Here is an 18,852-nt window from a genome sequence, read left to right on the forward strand (position 1 = left end):
TGCAGGGTCATACATATAACATAGCCTCTGGTTTGTTTCCACATGCTTGGGGAGCAGGACTGGAACAACTCACTGCTCATTCACAGAAACGATTTAAACTATTGTTTAATGTGTCGTGTGCACTGAGCCAGTCTGCACAACTAGGAGTGGGCACCACTAAATTAAGAGAGACTGCTCATAAAGTCACCTTGGATACTGCAGAAAAAATTACGGACACCAAATTTCATCTTGAAAATGCTTTAATAAGGAAGTGTTGACAACACTGTTTTTGCAAAATGTAAAGGTAACTATACAAATTCTTAATAGAAAAAGAATAAATTAAAAGCAGATTTTTTTTAAAAAAAATTCTGCAAACTTTTCTACAACATAACATTTTTTTCCTTCCCCTTGATTACCGTTGCACAGGTTTCAGTAAAATCATTTTACATGCTCTACAGTCCATTTCAGAAGAGTTCTAATTTCCCCCTTATTTTAAACTAGAGTCCATTTTGCTCAACTTGTAATAAAACTATTGACATTAATATATATATATTTATATATATGTAAAACTTTACATCTAGTTAACTAAGCAGTAACTGGTCATCTGATAGCACCTGATTGGGGTTTGCTATGTCCAAAACTAAAACTAATACTGGGGTGGGAAAACAAAACAAAACAAACTGGACCTCCCCCCCGCTTCCCAACATTTCCAACACTCAACTGCATATAATATTATTTTAAAAATAAACCCTGCCAGGGTGGTGGTTTGTACATACGGACAAAATGCAATATTGGAGGAGGGACCTTTTCATGGATACAAAAGCAAAATTCAAGGGGGTTATTAGTGGGGGTAGTCAAGTGCTTGTATACAATAGCTATGGTTTACCCCCTCATATCATACTCAAAACATGTTAATCTCCCGATTAACACTTTATGTACAGTTTTGTATAACTGAATTGAGTTAAACAGTAAAACCTGTTTTACTTAATTTCTGTCTTTACTACCAGACTGGCTCACAAGTGCCTTGACTAAAAAAACAAAAATGAAACACACCCTGCTCTCCCCTACTCAACATGGCCTTCCTCCCACCCCCCTTGAGAATGTTACTCTGCTTCTGAAAATTTGAGCCCGTTCTCTATTGACTCAGGGCTGCCAGTATTGCTGCAAAATAACATGCCAGTTCTCATTAGGATGTAACAGATGGGAACTATTGGTCCATCAGGATCATATCCAAACAGCCCGATAAAAAAAGGAGCCCCAGTCCATCTGGTTTCAGGTGTGACCATTGAAGCAGTGAAGCAAACTAGTCACAAATAACTTTTTAGCTAGACTGGGTGACTGTGATTTCCATTACTGTTGGTATGTTTACTAAGGTGATTTTGGCAAGCATTCCGATTCACTTTTCAGGTACAAATTAAAATAAATCAAGTTGTTTAGATGGAGCCTGGAAGGTGAGTTTAATCAGTAATCTACCAGTTTTACCTGTCATGGCTTCTGCTAAAGAATTTACAGGAAGTGTAATTTAATGAAGGGGCTGCAAATTCTGTTAGCAGTCCTTTCATATGCTGAGAACTATAGTTCTCCACAGTGAGGGAATGAATGTTAAACCAGTTTAAGTCCATATACTACACATACCGTATTTTTCCGTCTATAAGATGCTTCCATGTATTTTTGGGGACTCAGATTTAAGAAAATGGTGGCGGGGGGGGGAATGTATCTGTGTATAAGATGCCCCCTAATATTTGACTTTATTTTTTAGGGGAAAAACCTAGTCTTATACATGGAAAAATACGGTACTTAAGTTGAGAAGGATGCGTCTAGTTGGTTGTCTAGGTTTGTGAAGCCATATGCTGGATGTTGCTAGCAGAGGGTACTACTACACACAGAGACACACAAAGAGAGGGGCAGTGTGTAGGAGAGAAGAAGCATTAACTTTGGAGAATTTCCTTGGTAAAACGTTAAGACGACGCCATTTAAGTTGCATGTTATTGTCATAGTTTATTATTTTGCTGATACTTCATTTTTAAGAGAGACTAAATCAATACATTTTCCAATCTTATTTTAAGATGAGATGTTTAAAAGCAACATTGGCTGCAAACCTGTAATTGTTAAGGTGCTTGGATTCCACTGACTTCAGTGTTACTTAAGCCTAACTTGGTGACGGACTGCGGTTATTGCTTCAAATGAAATGTCATTTGTTCTGTTCATCACAATGGCATATGGACATAAGGGCTTAAGATGTGGATGTTTACATAATGCCTTCTTGATGAAAATGAAATAGAAATAAGACAACCTGTTCTTGTGCTATTTGCTTCAGTGATCTCACTCTTGCTTGTGATTTTAGCTTGTTCTTTCTCTGCTTTTAGACAGACCCTTACTGAGTCTTAACAGTAGGGCTGGGTGATATATCAATATATCGTCCAAAACTGGCTCAAAGTCCATATTTTGAAACTGGCTTCATAATTTTTGACCTGGCAATATATCACAAATCATGTGTGTGTCTGTGTGCACGCTATGCAAATATCACAATGCAAGAAAAACCATGAAGCCAGCCATTGCCTCTTCATAGCTCCATCCTTATTTTGTGATAGAGCTGATGATATATCAGATATTGCCCAGCCCTACTTAACGGTGCAAAATCTTCTACCATTCCTTCTTGGAAGAGCAGTAGTTCTTTTGTTCCATTTGGGAGAATTTAGGTTTCTTGTGTTCCTGGTGTTTGTGGAATCTTTCTTTTTTTTCTTCAACAAAATTGGCCTTTAGGGCTTTTCTTCTTTTCTTTTTAGAGCCTCTCTTCAGTTTGTCAGCTGCATGCACACAAACATAACATTTGGGGAAGGGGGGCAAGACACTTGGCCGTTGGGTGGCACAACAACAGCATCACACCATAGTGAAGACCTAGTGTGCCTGCTCCCATATCTGTTGAGATAAGGGGTTCAGCAACTGGTGGCATCAGAAAAGGGCGTTCTGGTCCTCACTGTTGTCCATCCAGGGGCAAAATACTAGTGGCATTGGGACTTGGGAGGTGGTCTATGGGCTTGGGAGGGTTGTTATGATCCTTGCTTCTTCCTGGCCATTCCTTTTCCATGGTGGTCCTCCAGCAAACTAGCAGTTGACCAGGGACCTAGAAATTTGTGCATTAGTTCATTATAAAAGTACTGAGGCCTTGTGAAGTATGATGGCTTTCTAGAAGTGTATAAAAAAGCATTGCTCAAGTGTACATGTAAACTTGCAGTTTCCTCTCTTTTGGTATTGGCAGACAACCATACTTCGTGTCAAAAGGTTTTGTAAGCTCTTCATGATTCATCTTAGGAAAACAACCTAAACTGCTCGTAAACAAATAAAACCTGCCAAGCACTCCTCTTTGAAGCATAGTTCACTTCCCTGGCCAGTCAATAAGCCCTTCCCCGGACAAGTATTACTGTATTTTGCTGTCAAGCTTACATGGTGTGCTTTTCCGTGATGTGAGGCATTTTCTAGGCAAATTGATTTTAAACATAACAACGCTTTTTGGCATTTTACTTCACAACTGATCATAGAAATCCTCTGAAAAATTTATTGGTTGTTTTACTTGCAACTAATCACAGGAACGTTAAAAAGAAGCAATTCCTTGCCCTTGTTCATCTTTTCAGAGTTTTCTCAGATGATATCTGCCTAGGTTGTGTGGGGCGCGTATCATCATAGGAGAGGGGTGCTTAGAGCATCAAGATGGAAGGCAAGTTACAGAATAGTAGCGTTACGGTTTCTGAAAAAAATGGATACTTTTAAATGCATCATAAAACAGCTACTGAAATCTTTGGCAGCACAGAACAGTTGCAGTACAGTATTCTGGCTCACTCTGAAATGATAGGATCATTCTCCATTCCCTACAGTCTTTTTCTGCAATGAAAAGGGTATTTCATGATAGCTGTCACATTAGCGTTAACTAGTACTTTGACTTTATAGAGTTCAAATCATATATGTTAGAATAGTTGTACATATCAAAGAAAGAGGCTTATGCAACCTTGAATGGTTTGAATTGACTGCCTGTGGTGTTGTTTACATCCAAGTTATTTGTAAATTTGCCCTCTGCTCTGGGGTGATCTCTGTGAGGCACATGGCAGTTTGAAGTAACCAGGAGTGAAGGAATTAGTTTTCCGCTACTGGTTGGGGATGGATCTGTTTTTCTAATATCATCTTCAGTTGCCTTATGCAAAAAGTGCTTTGACTTGAAGCTGGTATCAGGCGTCAGTGTAAGGCAAATGAGAGGCAGTGAGGTGATTTTTCAGAATGGCATTGATGCGTTTGAACAGCTGAGGTCAAGGGGATTCACACGAGAGTTCCAGGCTTGGCTTTCTCCTGTCCGTACCACTGGACATCAGCTAGTTCTGGATAGAGGGGAGAATCCAAGTAACAGCTATCACTGCAGCTCCTGTAGAGAGAAGGGACAGAAACTCAAATTAGCAAACTGGGAAGAGGCAGTAGAACTACAACCTCAGAGACTAGAGCAATGAAGGTCGAAGAAGTGGAGAAAACACACTCTTGGTAACTTTCATGTGCATTGCTGCTGTAAGATGAGTGGGGAAACCTAAGGGCTGGGGGCCAAATGAGGCCATCAGAACTCTTCCCCAGCTGGAATGCCTCTTGATTATGCCTCGATTGTCTGGATGGAGGAGAGAGAGAGAGAGAGAGAGAGAGGTGTATGCATGTGTAGAAACTAGGTTGCTTGGACAGAGGACACAGAACCATACAATTATAGAATCGTAGAGTTGGAAGGGACCACAAGGGTCATCTATTCCAAAATCCTGCAATGCAGGAATGTCTCCGCTAAAGCATCCATGACAGATGTCACCCACCCTCTGCGTAAGAACCTCCAAGGAAGGAGAGCTCTTACTGTCAGGACGTTCTTCCTGATGGTTAGTTTGAATCTCCTTTCTTGCAACTTGAAGCCATACTTTCAGGTCCTAGCCCCTGCAGGAGGAGAGAGCAAGCTTCCTCCATGTGACAGCCCTTGAGATATTTGAAGATGGCGATCATCTTCAGTATCCTCTTTTCTAGGCTAAACATACCCAGCTCCCTCAACCACTCATCATCAGTCTTGGTTTCCAGACCCCTGATCATCTGGGTTGCTCTCCTCTGCACATGTTCCAGCTTCTCAACATCCTTCTTAAACTGTGGTGCCCAGAGCTGGACACAGTGTTCCAGGTGTGGTCTGACCAAGAAATATAGAAACCTCTGACTTCTTCTGCACAAAAGCAAGAGTCACATGCTGCACCACTCACTTTTGCTTCTGGCCCTGCACACCACCATCACAGGACCCTTGAAAGGCCTCCCAGGAAGGAATGTGGCCCTTGGCCTGAACAAGGTTCCCCACCCAGCCTCCTGTGAAATCTTTCTCAGGGTAATCCTGAGTCTAAAGCTAAAGCTAACCGTGCACCAGCACATCAATTTTGCCACACTGCTTAAATAGCAAACCCTATTTGATTTGTGTGTTTTTGAAAGTTAAAGTACATCGTTGGCTCAGAGCAATAGTAACTATCAGAGGAATGGGAACTTGGCCAATCATGGAGCAAACATCTTATCTATTTGAAGGGAAGGGCATGCCCAGATGAAGGAAGGAAGGAACAGGAGTGGACAGATACATGCAAGTTGGCACACAAGCATTCAGAGATGGGAGCATGCATAAAGCAGTGTCTTGTAACTGTGTCACGGTTTGGCCCCCTCTTGTGCACTATTCCCCAGCTCATGAGATTAGACTCCTCGCTCCCACTGTCCCAAGAAGAAATCTAGGCTTTAAACAACAGCCTGACCTACTGAAGCTGCTCTCACCTGCACTCCATGCTGGGAAAAGGTTTCACCTAATAAATTTCCATGTATCAGTCTGCTTGGAAGGGTACACTGTCAAAGTGAGGGGGGAAATGACACACCTAGGGTAACCTCATTACTGGTTCAGGTAGTGTTGGTCTGACGCAGTCGAAACAAATTAAAAAATTGTCCAGTAGCACCTTAGAGACCAACTAAGTTTGTTCTGGGTATAAGCTTCCTGTGCATGCACACTTCTTCAGATACGCACATGAAAGCTTATACCCAGAACAAACTTAGTTGGTCTCTAAGGTGCTACTGGACAATTTTTTAATTTTTCTCATAACTGGTGGCAAATCTGACACCAAACACCAGCAACTGCATGTGATTTATCCCGGGGAGATGTTACTTTAAGTTAGCAAATATAAATAAACACTTGTGACTGTACAGGGGGACTTTTTTTTGTCACTAGTGGTTTTACACACATTTAATTAAGCATGGGTCTAACTGTTAGAATCTGTATTTTTCTGCATTTTACTTCCCTGCTTGCAATTACCCACCCCCAACAAGGTGCATAAAAATTGCATTTAGTAATCCATCACAAGAAGTATTCAGCAGCCTGGTGTCCTGGCACATGTGCTGCCTAAGGCTGGTGAGAGTTAAAGTCCAAAACATCTGGAGGGCAACAAGTTGGCAAAGGCTGCTTCAGATAAGACTTTGTTGGTTAACCTAATGGAAACTCAACAGAATGAAGTCCTATGGTCAATAATCAGTTAACTTGGCAGCTGTATGCTTCTAGAAAGTACTTAATGGTGCCTTTTCTAAGACAGTTTTAAAATAATAATTAATAATAATAATAATAATAATAATGATGATGATGATGATGATGACATGAAACCTTGTTTAACACCACCTGTAGCGGGTCATTTTTGTGGGTTATTAATTGAAAAATGGCACTGTTGGTTTACAAACCTCTCCTTGCCTGTGACAAAAATTGTTTCCAAGTGGTTGGGCAGATTCTTCCCCCCCAACACTGTAAATGCAGACATAAAAGACTCTCTCATTTAAAGACAGCACTATCTGCAACTTGGAATCATGCATATCTCATAAAGGTAAAGGTAAAGGTATCCCTGCCCGTATGGGCCAGTCGTGTCCGACTCTAGGGTTGCGGGCTCATCTCACTCTAGAGGCCGTGAGCCGGCGCCGTCCGAAGACACTTCCGGGTCACGTGGCCAGCGTGACGAAGCTGCTCTGGCGAGCCAGCACCAGTGCAGCGCACGGAAACGCCGTTACCTTCCCGCTATAAAGCGGTACCTATTTATCTACTTGCACTTAGGGGTGCTTTTGAACTGCTAGGTGGGCAGGAGCTGGGACCGAACGACGGGAGCTCACCCCACCGCGGGGATTCGAACCGCCGACCATACGATCAGCAAGTCCTAGGCACTGAGGTTTTACCCACAGCGCCACCCGCGTCCCCCACCCGCATATCTCATATATTGGGTCTAATGGATGCAAATAACTAGCCAGTAATGAATTCACATTCCCATAAAACTCTAGAACAGGGTGCTTTTGAAAGAAGACAAAATCCACAGGGGAACAAAAGGTGGAGGGGCAGCGGCATGGAGGGAGGGGGGTGGGGGGGTCCAATATAGAAAACATCCCCTCACTATACCTCTATTCATCAGTACTCTGTTGAGTTGGAGACTGAGACTCATCCATAGTGGGTGAGTTGTCTGTAGCGTCTCTGAGCAAAGGATAGGCAAAAGAGAAAGAGGAAAGAGGAGATGTTAAAGAAAAACAGTGACACAAAACACTTGTTAAGAGCTTATTAATCCAGCCAGAAACAGGTTGGTGAATCATCTTTGAAGACAAAAAGAAGTTAGTAACACAGGGAGAACGCTAAGGAGAATTTTAAGCACTTTGATTTGTGTGCGAATTTGTGTGAGAATTTTAAGCACTTTGATTTGTTGATATGCCCCCCCCCAACTGGGCTGCCCCAGCCACTCTGGGCAGCTTCCAACAAGCATTTAGTCTGCTGCATTTGTATCCTGCCCTTTGGCTAAGAATCTTTTGCAGAGTTCAGGTATCCAAGAGACTGTGGGAGGGCTCCAACAGGGAAGGGGCGTGGAAAAAGAAAACAAAATATTGGGGGTTTTTTTGCTGGGCAAGGCAACACAATTCCCACAGTGACAAAAGGAGCTTGTCTCTAGAAAGCACACAGTTCTTACCATGTTTTAATGTATCCGGGTATGCAAGTTGGTGCTTGACTTGTTTTCTTTAAGTACTAACAATACCCAGCATTTATAAAGCAGATCCCATCTTTTCACAGCACTTCACGCAGACTCTCAGGAATCATGACAGCCTTATTCTCCCCCTATTGCTTCCCGTGCAACAATGAAGCGGAGCCACTGATCCTGCTCAAAGCCAGCATTTGAACCACAGACCATACTTTTAAACACAGCATTTGAAACACAGCTCATACTTTTAGGCACCCCACCAACTATGGACTATTTTTGGTAGTGGAACATTTGAGAGACAAAATTTATGCAAGAATATAATAATAATACTTGGTTTAAGAACAGCTTAGTTTATGAACAACTTGGATTAAGAACGCTGCAAACCCGGAAGCAGGTGTTTTGGTTTGTGAACTTTGCCTTGGAAGCAGAACATGTTTCTCTTCCTGTTGAGTGTGTTCCATTTGTAAATTGAGTTCCCACCGCTATGGGAAAGCACGCCTTGGTTTAAGAACACTTTGGTTTAAGAACAGACTTCCGGAATGGATTAAGTTCGTAAACCAAGGTACCACTGTAAAATTAATCTTATATGCCGCTCCAAGTGGGCTGCCCCAGCCACTCTGGGCGGCTTCCAACAAGCATTTAGTCTGCTGCATTTGTATCCTGCCCTTTGGCTAAGAATCTTTTGCAGAGTTCAGGTGTCCAAGAGACTGTGGGAGGAAGGAGTGCTGCTGCTCTGCCAAATGTCTGCCCCTCCTGTCCTTTATGGTTTGCAGAGATTCTAACAGAGCTGAATGTGGTTGGAAGGTCTTTGTGGTCAACGCATGAAAGGTTGGAGGAGGATTGGGGCTGGTGCACAAACTGCTGTAGTTTAAACTCTCACTTAAAAATGTCTGAAAAGGCTATAGAGCGTGGCTTGCCAACATGGTGCCCTCCAGATGTTGGACTCACAACTACCATCAGCCCCAGCCAACATAAACAATAATCAGGATTGTTGTTGTTGGGAGTTGTAGTTCAACAAATATCTGGAGGGGGCGCAGAGTTGGCTCCCCTTGCTTCAGAGTGTCATACATGCACCTTATCCCATTTTGCCCTTATCACAACTCTGTGAGGCAGGTTGGGCTAAGAGATGGTGATCAGCTTAGCGTCGTCTTGTGATGGGCTTGGCTGAGCAGGGCTTCAAACCCTTATCCAAGTTCGGTGTTCTGCCACATTGGATATTATCTATTGGTTTTGTTCCTGAGAAGCAGGAGAGAGAAGTTCTGTCCAGTGGGAAATGGCCAGCTAACCTAACTCCGAAATAGCACTTTGGAACATCAGACATGTATAGAGTGCAGGGGGTCCAGGAGGGCATTTGCAATGGTGTTTCTGGAATGGCCTTCGCCAGCTGCCTCAAATATTGCCTTTCATTTAAAACAAAAAGCTAAATTCCACTGTGTTTGATTGAATTTGAATGTGCACACACTGTGGATTTCTACAAAATGAAACTTGTGGAAACAGGTCCAGACCATGGGAATTTGACTGGGAGCTTTTTGTTGACTCACCCCTCCCCTTTTACAATTAAATGAAGACATCGGCACGGGTAATAAAGACAAGCAGGGTAGAACATAGAACAAATGACCTGCACTAGAGCTCCAATTCTAGGCATGTTCACCTGGGAGCAAGTCCCACTGAACTTACTTCTGAGTAGATATGCGTCTGGTTGTGCTGTATGTGTGGCTTGACTAGCATCTAGGGAAGATGGGTCAGAAACGGAACGCATTGCCACCGAGTGCCCATCTGTGCCCATACTCACCCTGTCTGCCAGGCCAGGATGTGATGTGGGCTGCTGGGTGGTGTAGCCGCAAGCTCACTAGATGGTGTGGAACTCCTCTGACTGTGCGGTAAGGCAGCTGGAAAGAAATGGAGATAGATAGATATAGATACACACACACACACACACACAGTTAGGGGAACTGGAATGCAATGATGCTGTTACGTCTGTGCAGTAGTAACTCGTGGAACGGAGATGAAACATGGCATATTATTTGGTATAAAATCATAAGTGCAAGTTAATTATTTCTTCAGCACAGCTGCCCATGCCACGGCTTACCACAACATATCCAGCCTCTCCTTTTCACTCTCCCCCCAACCCCCACCCTTCATGCAGTTTCAAAGGGAGGTCTGTGTGGAGTTATCTGTGTGTGACTACAAGGACTGACAGCATCCCTTGTCTTCCTTCAACCTCAGGGAGATGAGAGACCATCTCAAATGTCAACAGGAGTTTGACATTGCTGCTTCTGCCTCTGCTGCTGGGGGCCAGCTGTCTTGCTCCATTGCAACTCAGCCCCATGGAGCACCAGCCACTGGACCCCACTGGACACTGGAGGGTCACAGCTGGCGATGTTAGTAACAACTGCAGAACCTTGAGAGACAATAAGTTTTCCAAAGCAGTACCTTCAGGGCAAACTCTTAACATACACTTCATATTTTAGCTGCCTTAAGTTAATTAAAGAAGGAAAACATTTACATTTTATTTCTGAAAATACTTTAACACTTTATCCATTTCACCAAGAGATTAAATAACTTGGTGAAGTCCTTGGTGAACAAGTCTTGTGAAAGTACCGTATTGGCCCAAATATAAGCGACCCCCCCAATTACGGGACAACCCGCTCGCGTCTCCCAAGCCTCTCCTGGTGCCAGCTTGGGGAGAATGCCGGCTCTCCCCCCCCCCCCCCCGTTCAGGGCAGTAGAGCTGGGAGGTGAGCCACACCCACAAATAAGCCTTGGATTTTAAAGGTGCGGCTTATTTGCAGGTAAGTCTTATATTCCGGCCAATGTTTCAATTCCTGATTTATTTTGATTGCCAAATTGTATAAAGGTTGGAGTGAGTTGGTAAAAACATGGAAAGAACTTCTGAATAATTTGGGGAATTACCTTGCCTCCCTTCTAACTTTTAATTTGCCCTGTTGAGTAATAACAATTCTAGAAATAAAAGCTACACAAGTGGCCTTTTACAAGTACAGCTAATGTGGATGTAAATCCTAATATTATATAAACAAACATTCTTCATGATTTTGCTTGTACTGGGAGAAAAGCCATCCTTGTTGCTGATTTTTAAAAAGTTGTGTGGTGTCAGGATTTCATTGTTTATGAGCTCGTTTGAAGAATGGAAACTAATAGTAATAGTAATAGTAATAGTAATAATATATATATACCCCGCCCATCTGGCCGGGTTTCCCCAGCCACTCTGTGCAGCTTTCAACAAAATATTAAAATACAATAGTCTGTCAAACATTAAAAGCTTCCCTAAACAGGGCTGCCTTCAGATGTCTTCTAAAAGTCTGGTAGTTGTTTTTCTCTTTGGCATCTGGTGGGAGGGCATTCCACAGTGCGGGTGCCACCACCGAGTAGGCCCTCTGCCTAACCAGGCTGTAACTTGGCTCCTCGCAGTGAGGGAACCACCAGAAGGCCCTTGGAGCTGGACTTCAGTGTCTGGGCAGAACGATGGGAGTGGAGACGCTCCTTCAGGAAGAATTTATTAGAAGAGCATTCTCATCATAATTTGGTAATGAAATCCATTTGCCTTCAATTTTAAATAATAATGCTTAGCATTTATATAGTGCTTTAGAGTGCTCCAAGGGTTTCACATGCTGTATTTTGACTAAGCTATGCAACACACCTTCATACAGCTGAGAGAGAAAGGCTCAGCTGAGACCAGTGAATGAGTCAGTGGCAAAAGCAAGATTTTGAGCAGGCGAGTATCATAGCCATGACTACTCGTAAAGAAGCTCTACTGATTTCAGTGGGGCTTACTCCCAGGTCAACGAGGATAAGATTGCACCTTTGGTTACACCAGTTGCAGCAGTTTTAGATTTCAGTAACAACAGTCGTGTACTTTTTTCATCACCTTTTAAAAACTCATTTGGACTGTCCTTCTGTTGATTCACCCTGCTTCACATGACAAGCGAATAACAAACAGAACTTCTACCTTTATTGCTAAAACCTTTGACCTAACATGCCCCTTCCTCCCCCTACCGGCATTCACCGATAGTGAAAAGCACATATTGTATAACTGTGCCAGTGTTTACCAAATTGCTGATTGCTGGGGTCATGCTTTTTCTCCTGAATTACAACTGATGACACACTTTACACCTGCACTTGAAAAGTTTAGAGTCTCAGAGTGCAAAAATTACCCATCCTCAGGAGAGTCCCTGTGTTTCTGCCTGTGTTACTAAAAGTTAGCTCCTGCTTAGAAAGCAACAAGCTCAATACAGTGACTCATGCAGAGACCCACAAATACCCTCCTCTGATTGTGAGTAATTTGGCTGTGTCTTTGTGTTAGGAGTCATTTGATTGCGACGGATGCAGACCTAGGGCTGCTCAGAAGGCCACACCACCAGAGCAGTGAGATGTGGGGGTGGTTTGGTTATGTTGTACGTGTGGAACCCCCCAGGAATGACTCTTGTATATGGGTGCAAATCATCTTCCTCACCTGACGTTGCTTTGCACATCTGAGGCATCCTTGTTACCCTGCTGTGCGCCACGAAGGTGCTTTGAGAGGAGGTGCTGTACTGGGAGCTGCTATCCGACGAAGTGGAGCTAGTGTGCGACAAGCGGCTGTGGTCTTTGTGGGAAGCTGTGGACCGGTGGTACCACAGCCTCAGCTCATCTGACACCATTGTCCTTCCCGACCCCTTCTCGTGACCCTCTCTGCCCAAAGACGGAGTCCTGATGATCTGAGAACGGGAGGGGGTCAGCCTGACGGAGTCCGCTTCCTCCCCGTGCCAGTTCTCTTTAAACATTCCCCCCGCCGTGTAGGAGTTAGATGTTTTAAACTGTGCCTTCACGCTGTAGTGTCCCTCCTGGTCATTCTCCAGGCTGCGCACAACCACCGGCGTGGAGCTCCCTTCGATGTAGAGAGGGTACTCCTTGATCCTGTACTGGGAGGACGGCTGGCTCTGGCTGTGTAGATAGACTCCGTGGTGGCCAGTCCCGTTCCTGGCAGCCAGGTTGGGCATGCTTCCTGAATTGGAGGAGACCAGGTTCCCTGCCGACTTGTGCCTCTGCCTCTGCCGTTCCCGGGCTTTGGAGGGGGAATCCTCAGCCAGGGTGGAATAGTTGGCATTCATCTGAGCAGGGTAGTAGTGCTCAGAGCTGGAATGGCTGGTGCAGGAGGAGCAGTCGTCCATTGGGTCAGAGCCATTGCTGCTGCGAGTCCGAGGGGTGTAGAAATCGGGGCTCCCCGTCTCGTTTTCTGACCCAACGAGCTTCCCTTGGGACTCTAAACTGGAGCTTCTGTGTCTAAAGTGCTGTGCTAAACTATGTAACCTAGTAGGGCTGATGTCCACAGACCTGCAAGCACAGAAAAAAGGTTGTAATTATAAACTGCTCCAGTAGTTTTGCCTACAGTTGTGGTGTGGAATGAGTACACTTGTGGTGGCAAAGGAAGGCGAACAGAAAGAGAACAATTAAAGGCTGGCTGACCCTGTGCTATAGGGACTCCAGCCTTTTAGCTGCAGAATGAAGGTGGGATCTCTGAAATCAATTATTCTTTGTAATTGTATCTAACCACAAATTTGGGGTCATTTCACCATAGCAGAGTTTGCTTACAAAAAGACATTGTCATGATTAACTCTGTAGTATGTTTGCATAATATCTGAAGAAAATACAGTGGAGTCTAGGCCTGACAATGTAAAGATGCCACTGGTCACCATAAGCTGGCAGAATTCAGAATACAGGAAGTATGTGAAAGCCTGCATTAAGCATCACAGCCAGCCAATAATGACACCTCTGGAAGTCCAGGCTAACAGCTTCTTACATGGTGACGGCAGGGAATCTTTTGCACTTCTTCCTCTTCTGAAGTAGAGGTTTCACATCCTTTACTTGGGGGTGGGGGTGGGGAATGAGTCATATTCCCAATGAGAAACCATTAGTGTAAGTCCCTAAGGTGGAGAGATGTGAAAGCTCCATATTGGACAAAATGGGAAGCGCCAATAAATTTAAAACTCGTCTATTTCTATGAATTCTCCCATTTGGAGAGGGAAAATAACACATCCACCTAAATTTAATGAGTGGATAAGGTTCCCTTTAGGTCTGCCATTCCACAGGCCCTGAAGCATCTGATGCTGAACACCCGTCAAAATCCTACCTAATAACATTTTATTTATGTATTACATTTATATCTCGCTCATATGCTTCCCCTTGTACATTCTATAAGAGATACTGACAGGCCCAAGGTCACCCAAGAAGCATCATAGCTGAGTGCAGATGTGATATTGCCTAATAAATACACAAAACCATCCATCCAGATACTGCTTCCTTGTTTTTGTAAGCAAATAATCACATTGCTTCCAACATTGTTTAGCTGGATTCCATGACCAAATGTTTTCTAGAACTTGCGAAATGGCATCATGTGAAAACAACTGTGGTAACACTTTTCTGCTATGTGGTACATTTCTTTCTGACCTTTGGCCACTGCCAGTTCCAACTGAACACATATAGAGCACCTGTACCCAGGTAAAACAGCTGTTCAACTTATGTGGGGGATACGTTCCGGGAATCGTGCCTAAAGCCAAAATCACCGAAATAGCAAAAATGACCGAAAGAATCAGAAAGACCAAAATTTAAATAAGGAATGGGGAAAATACATAATTTATCTTAAAAACCATTGGAAACAGCTAAAATCATCAGTAGCATTGGAATAACACTTGTAGTTTAATGAAAAAGGTTTTGATTATTATAAAAGATGTAGGAGGAAATGGTTAACGAAAGGACTCACAAAGGGGAGGAGGGAAGTTCAGGAGATTGTTGGTTGTTGGATAATTGATTGTAAAATTTTAAACTGAAAAACTATCTATATATATATATATATATATATATATATATATATATATATATATATATATATAATAAAAATAAAAGCCAAACCCGCTTATAATCAAAACATTGGCTTCAATGGCGGATGGGATTGCTCTTTATTTCTTTATTGCTATGCATGTAAAGTTGAATGTGCACAAATTAAATGAACGCAAGTTGAAGGCATACTGTATGCAACTTTTTGGGATGTGAAGGGATTTCAAGAACATAATTTTAATCTATTTTTCAAACTTGATTTAGCTAAAAGGCTCCTATCCCTCCCCAAAATATCAGAATCTTTGTTTTAGCTGAAACAGAACTGAGGACTGGGAGCACAATCCAATTCAGAGCAACTCTTGAGCACCCTGATGAAATTTAAGCCGGCTTTAGGAATTCCAGGCTCCATATTTAACATTTGGTAGGGGGTGGGAGAAGAGAAGCTGAGGACCTATTGGACTGGGAGAACTTACCTAGTGGAATGCACATAATGTGGACTGCGTACCCGTAGATCTGGTGTTGTTGGCATGCTGGACTGGGAGTTCCAATGGGGCAGATTCCTAATGGGGCTGTTTTGTAGGGAGTTGCTCCCTCCACCCTCTGCACAGCTCCCAGTGCTGGGAAGCCGCTTGTGACTGCTGCACACAAAAGGAAACATAGTGATCAGGACAGCTTGTATACTTTATTACATGGGCATAGGAGAAAACCATAAGCGTTTTTGGGTACAACAACAATTCTCATTTCTTAAGTCTAGCAGACTTGACAGGTCCTATTTCAGCAGCCCAATGTGACTCTTCTTACAGCTGGGGAGTGAGAGAGAGGGGGTTGCCTGACGTCATCTAGAGGCTGGCAAAAGTGCAATTCACTCAAGGGAATTCTGGGCTCACTGTTTATGCTGTTAGACATTACTACACTAACTCTCTGCTAAATTACTCCTCATTGCTCCTTTTTCTAACAACAATAAGCTAAAGCACAAATAATGTGCCAAATAAAGCACAGGAAGTGCTGGAAGACACAGAGAGGACCCCATTGCCCAACTTCTTATTGCAACAGTTGCCCCTTGGACCGACTTCTCCCTCCTGGTGCCCTATAGATGTTGTGGGGCTCCAGCTCCCATAGGCTTCAGCCAGCCTGGCCAATCAGCAGGGATGACAGGTGTTGTCATCCCAGAACACCTGGAGGCTACCAGACTATTGCTGCTGTTGCTGCTGCATTGTGTTGCCTAAGCAGCTGTAAATATGTATTCAGTGAGTGATATTTTTGTTTTGCTATTTGGGAGTGGCGGCCATTATTATTATTAATTTACCTGCCCTTCACCTTAAGCTCCCGTGGTGGCTTATAACAATTAAAGCACAGCATTAAAAACAGTTTAAAACAACTTGCAATCACAGAAATAAGGTGGGTCCGAAAAATGCACACCTCAAGTGTCAAAAGCCAGGGTAAAGTTGCAAAATGAAGATGCCAGACTTACCTCTGCAATAAGAGGACTCCATAGCTTAGGGCAGAACTTTCCAAACTTTTCATGTTGCTGACACACTTTGGAAACATGCATCATCTCACAGCACAGCAATTCAGTTTTACTAGCAAACTGGAGGTTAAACTAACCCTTTTCCAGGCCTGGGAGGAGCATTTGGCACACAGTTTGGAAAGCTCTAGCTTAGGGGCTGCCATAGGGAAGGGCCTCTCTTGGGCCACCACAACCAAGATGGCCCCTCTGCCAATGTCAATACCCAAGAGGACCTGTAGGCAAGTCTTTCGGGTATCTGGGGCCTGGGGTTGTTTATGGCTTTAAACATTAGCATGAGCACCTTGAATTAAGCACCTTCCATCATGGAGATGCAGAGGCATTAGCCAAATCAACTATGTTTTGCATCGAGGTGCTGTTTCCTCAGATGTCTTCATCAGAGCTAGTTCCACAGCTGAAGAAGCAAGCTGCAGTTTATTACCTTAGTTGTACCTTTGTTTTCCAACAGCTTTGTTCTCGAATGTTTTGGTTCCCAAATGATGCAAACCCTGAAGTGACTGTTCCGGTTTGCAAACTATTTTTGGAAGCTGAACATCCAGTGGTGCTTCAGTGGCTTCAGCAGCTTCCGATTGAATACCTGGATGGCAGCTTCCGATTGAAGCCATGCTTTGGTTTCTGAACAGTTTGGAAGTCGAATGGACTTCCGGAATGGATTCCATTCGACTTCCAGGGTACAACTGTACTACTTTGCAGTGACTAACCTCTTTGGCTTTAGGGAACTGCTGAAGAAACTTCTGGGAATGTGGGGTACCTTCCAACTCTGCAGTTCTATGAGTCTAAGTATCCCACTGCATATCCATGAAATTTGCTTACAAAGCCTTGGTCGTCCGTCCCCCCCTTTATAAATGGGTGCTGCATGATAAGGAAATGTCTGTCTCCATTATGACTAACCTGGAATGGCTATGTGAAGAGCGCTTCTTGACCTTCTCATAGGGTTCATCCAAGGATGACTCGCTCCACATCTTGGGCTTGAGGGGGGACTTGTCATAGTCCTTCTTCTGATAGTGCACCTGCCTGAGTCCCTCCAGGGACTGCGGAGGAGCTGGTCTATTATGCAACGGGGGACGGGGAGGGAGTCCTTTGTGAGGGGACTGTAAAGGGGATATTGTGCTGGTAACCTGAGTGTCTTCTGAAATGGGAAAAAAGAGGAAAACTGAAGGACAGGAACACTATTTTGTTTAAATACTTTTTGCATGGCCTTTTAGAAGATGAGAGGTCCGTGCCCCAAGGAGCTTACAATTAAAAAGATTGATACAGGTGTAAAGAGGTAGAATATATGTTCATTTTAAGGCCTTTTTTTAGGTATATGTGTATAAATCGTATGCATAACTAAAATACAGATGCCATACTACTTTACTGTGCTCAAAGCAGCTTATATAAAAAATACAACAGAGCAATTTAAAACCACAATTAAATGTAAGCCTAGAAAACAGTAAAGCACCACAGCAAATTCAACAGTCAAGTAATACATGAGTTCAAGACAGCTCTTCATATCACCAATCTCCAAATGCCAGTCAGAATAAAGGAGTTTTGCAATTCTTTTGAGAAACAATGAGGGAAGAGTTAATTCCGATCTACCCTGGGAGGTTCTGCCAAAGCTTTGGGTCAGTTGCAGTGAACACCCTGCTTCTTGCTGCTGATGTCTTCAGCCTTGCTAGATGGAAAGCGTTCATCCCCATACTCTACACCACCATTTTGTATTACCCATAAAACCCTGGATCCAGCACCCAAGTGATCTTTACTGAACAGCACATGGGCAGATTCCCTAGCAGAAGGTTGACGTAGCTGGCTTTAACAGATCATTTACTTGGAACATCTTCTGAGACTGAAGCTGGCCCACCTCCCACCTCTCTTCTCCTCAGGAAGTGCTGAAAGCCTGCAGTTCAGAGGTGAGGGAGAGCCTTCGTCAGGCAAGCCTTGCCCTACCCTCTGGTCTTGGCTTCTCAATTTGTATTGTATTACTTTATGTACCGTGGCTTGCCATTGTTTTATGAATTATAGTTTAGAAATTGTTTACTGTAACTGTTGAGTGGATTTCTGTTTAACTTTTATATGTTATTATTATTATTTAATACTATTCTAATGATTGTTGAATGTTACTTTTTTGATGTAGGTTGCCTGTTTTAAAGTTGTTTTATTATCACATTTTGTATTGCATTAGAGTGTTATAAGATGTACATTTTTTGTTTCTTCAGCTTGTAAACCGCCTTGAGTATTGTAAGATAGAAAGACGGGATACAAATTAAAAATGATGATGATGATGATGATGATGATGATGATGATGGGTATGTTTTTCAGTGCAGCAAAGTACCCACAAGTGACAGTATGATATCATTCTACAAGGGGTGTGGCGTCTGCTTGAACTTTTGGTTGCAGGAAATTGTGCCCACTTTTCAGTTGAAAAAGGTTATTTGGATATTTGGGTAGTGACTGCTTGAAATAAAATCATCCCAAACTATCTTGGAAATGTTACTTTAAACAAAAACAATTTTAAGTGAG

General features: G+C 43.2%; 1 protein-coding gene across 10 annotated transcripts in view; it reads right to left on the reverse strand.

Moving 5' to 3' along the window:
- Nucleotides 1-221: 221 nt before the first annotated feature.
- FRMD4A (FERM domain containing 4A) overlaps nt 222-18,852 on the reverse strand; it is a 426,455-nt gene continuing 407,824 nt past the window's right edge. For 9 of the 10 annotated variants that reach the window (XM_083574960.1, XM_083574966.1, XM_083574965.1 and 6 more), the window contains 5 exons: nt 17,245-17,482; nt 15,302-15,466; nt 12,469-13,328; nt 9,790-9,886; nt 222-4,390 (listed from right to left, as the gene is read on the reverse strand). In XM_083574960.1, coding sequence (XP_083431086.1) covers nt 4,288-4,390; nt 9,790-9,886; nt 12,469-13,328; nt 15,302-15,466; nt 17,245-17,482 — 1,463 coding nt within the window. In that variant the 3' untranslated portion in view covers nt 222-4,287. Of the gene's footprint in view, nt 4,391-7,432; nt 7,505-9,789; nt 9,887-12,468; nt 13,329-15,301; nt 15,467-17,244; nt 17,483-18,852 lie in introns of all 10 variants that reach the window. The other variant, XM_083574962.1, reaches the window with a different exon arrangement.

The sequence above is a fragment of the Podarcis filfolensis genome, assembly GCF_964270895.1.
Source record: "Podarcis filfolensis genome assembly, chromosome: 10".
NCBI classification, from domain to species: domain Eukaryota; kingdom Metazoa; phylum Chordata; class Lepidosauria; order Squamata; family Lacertidae; genus Podarcis; species Podarcis filfolensis.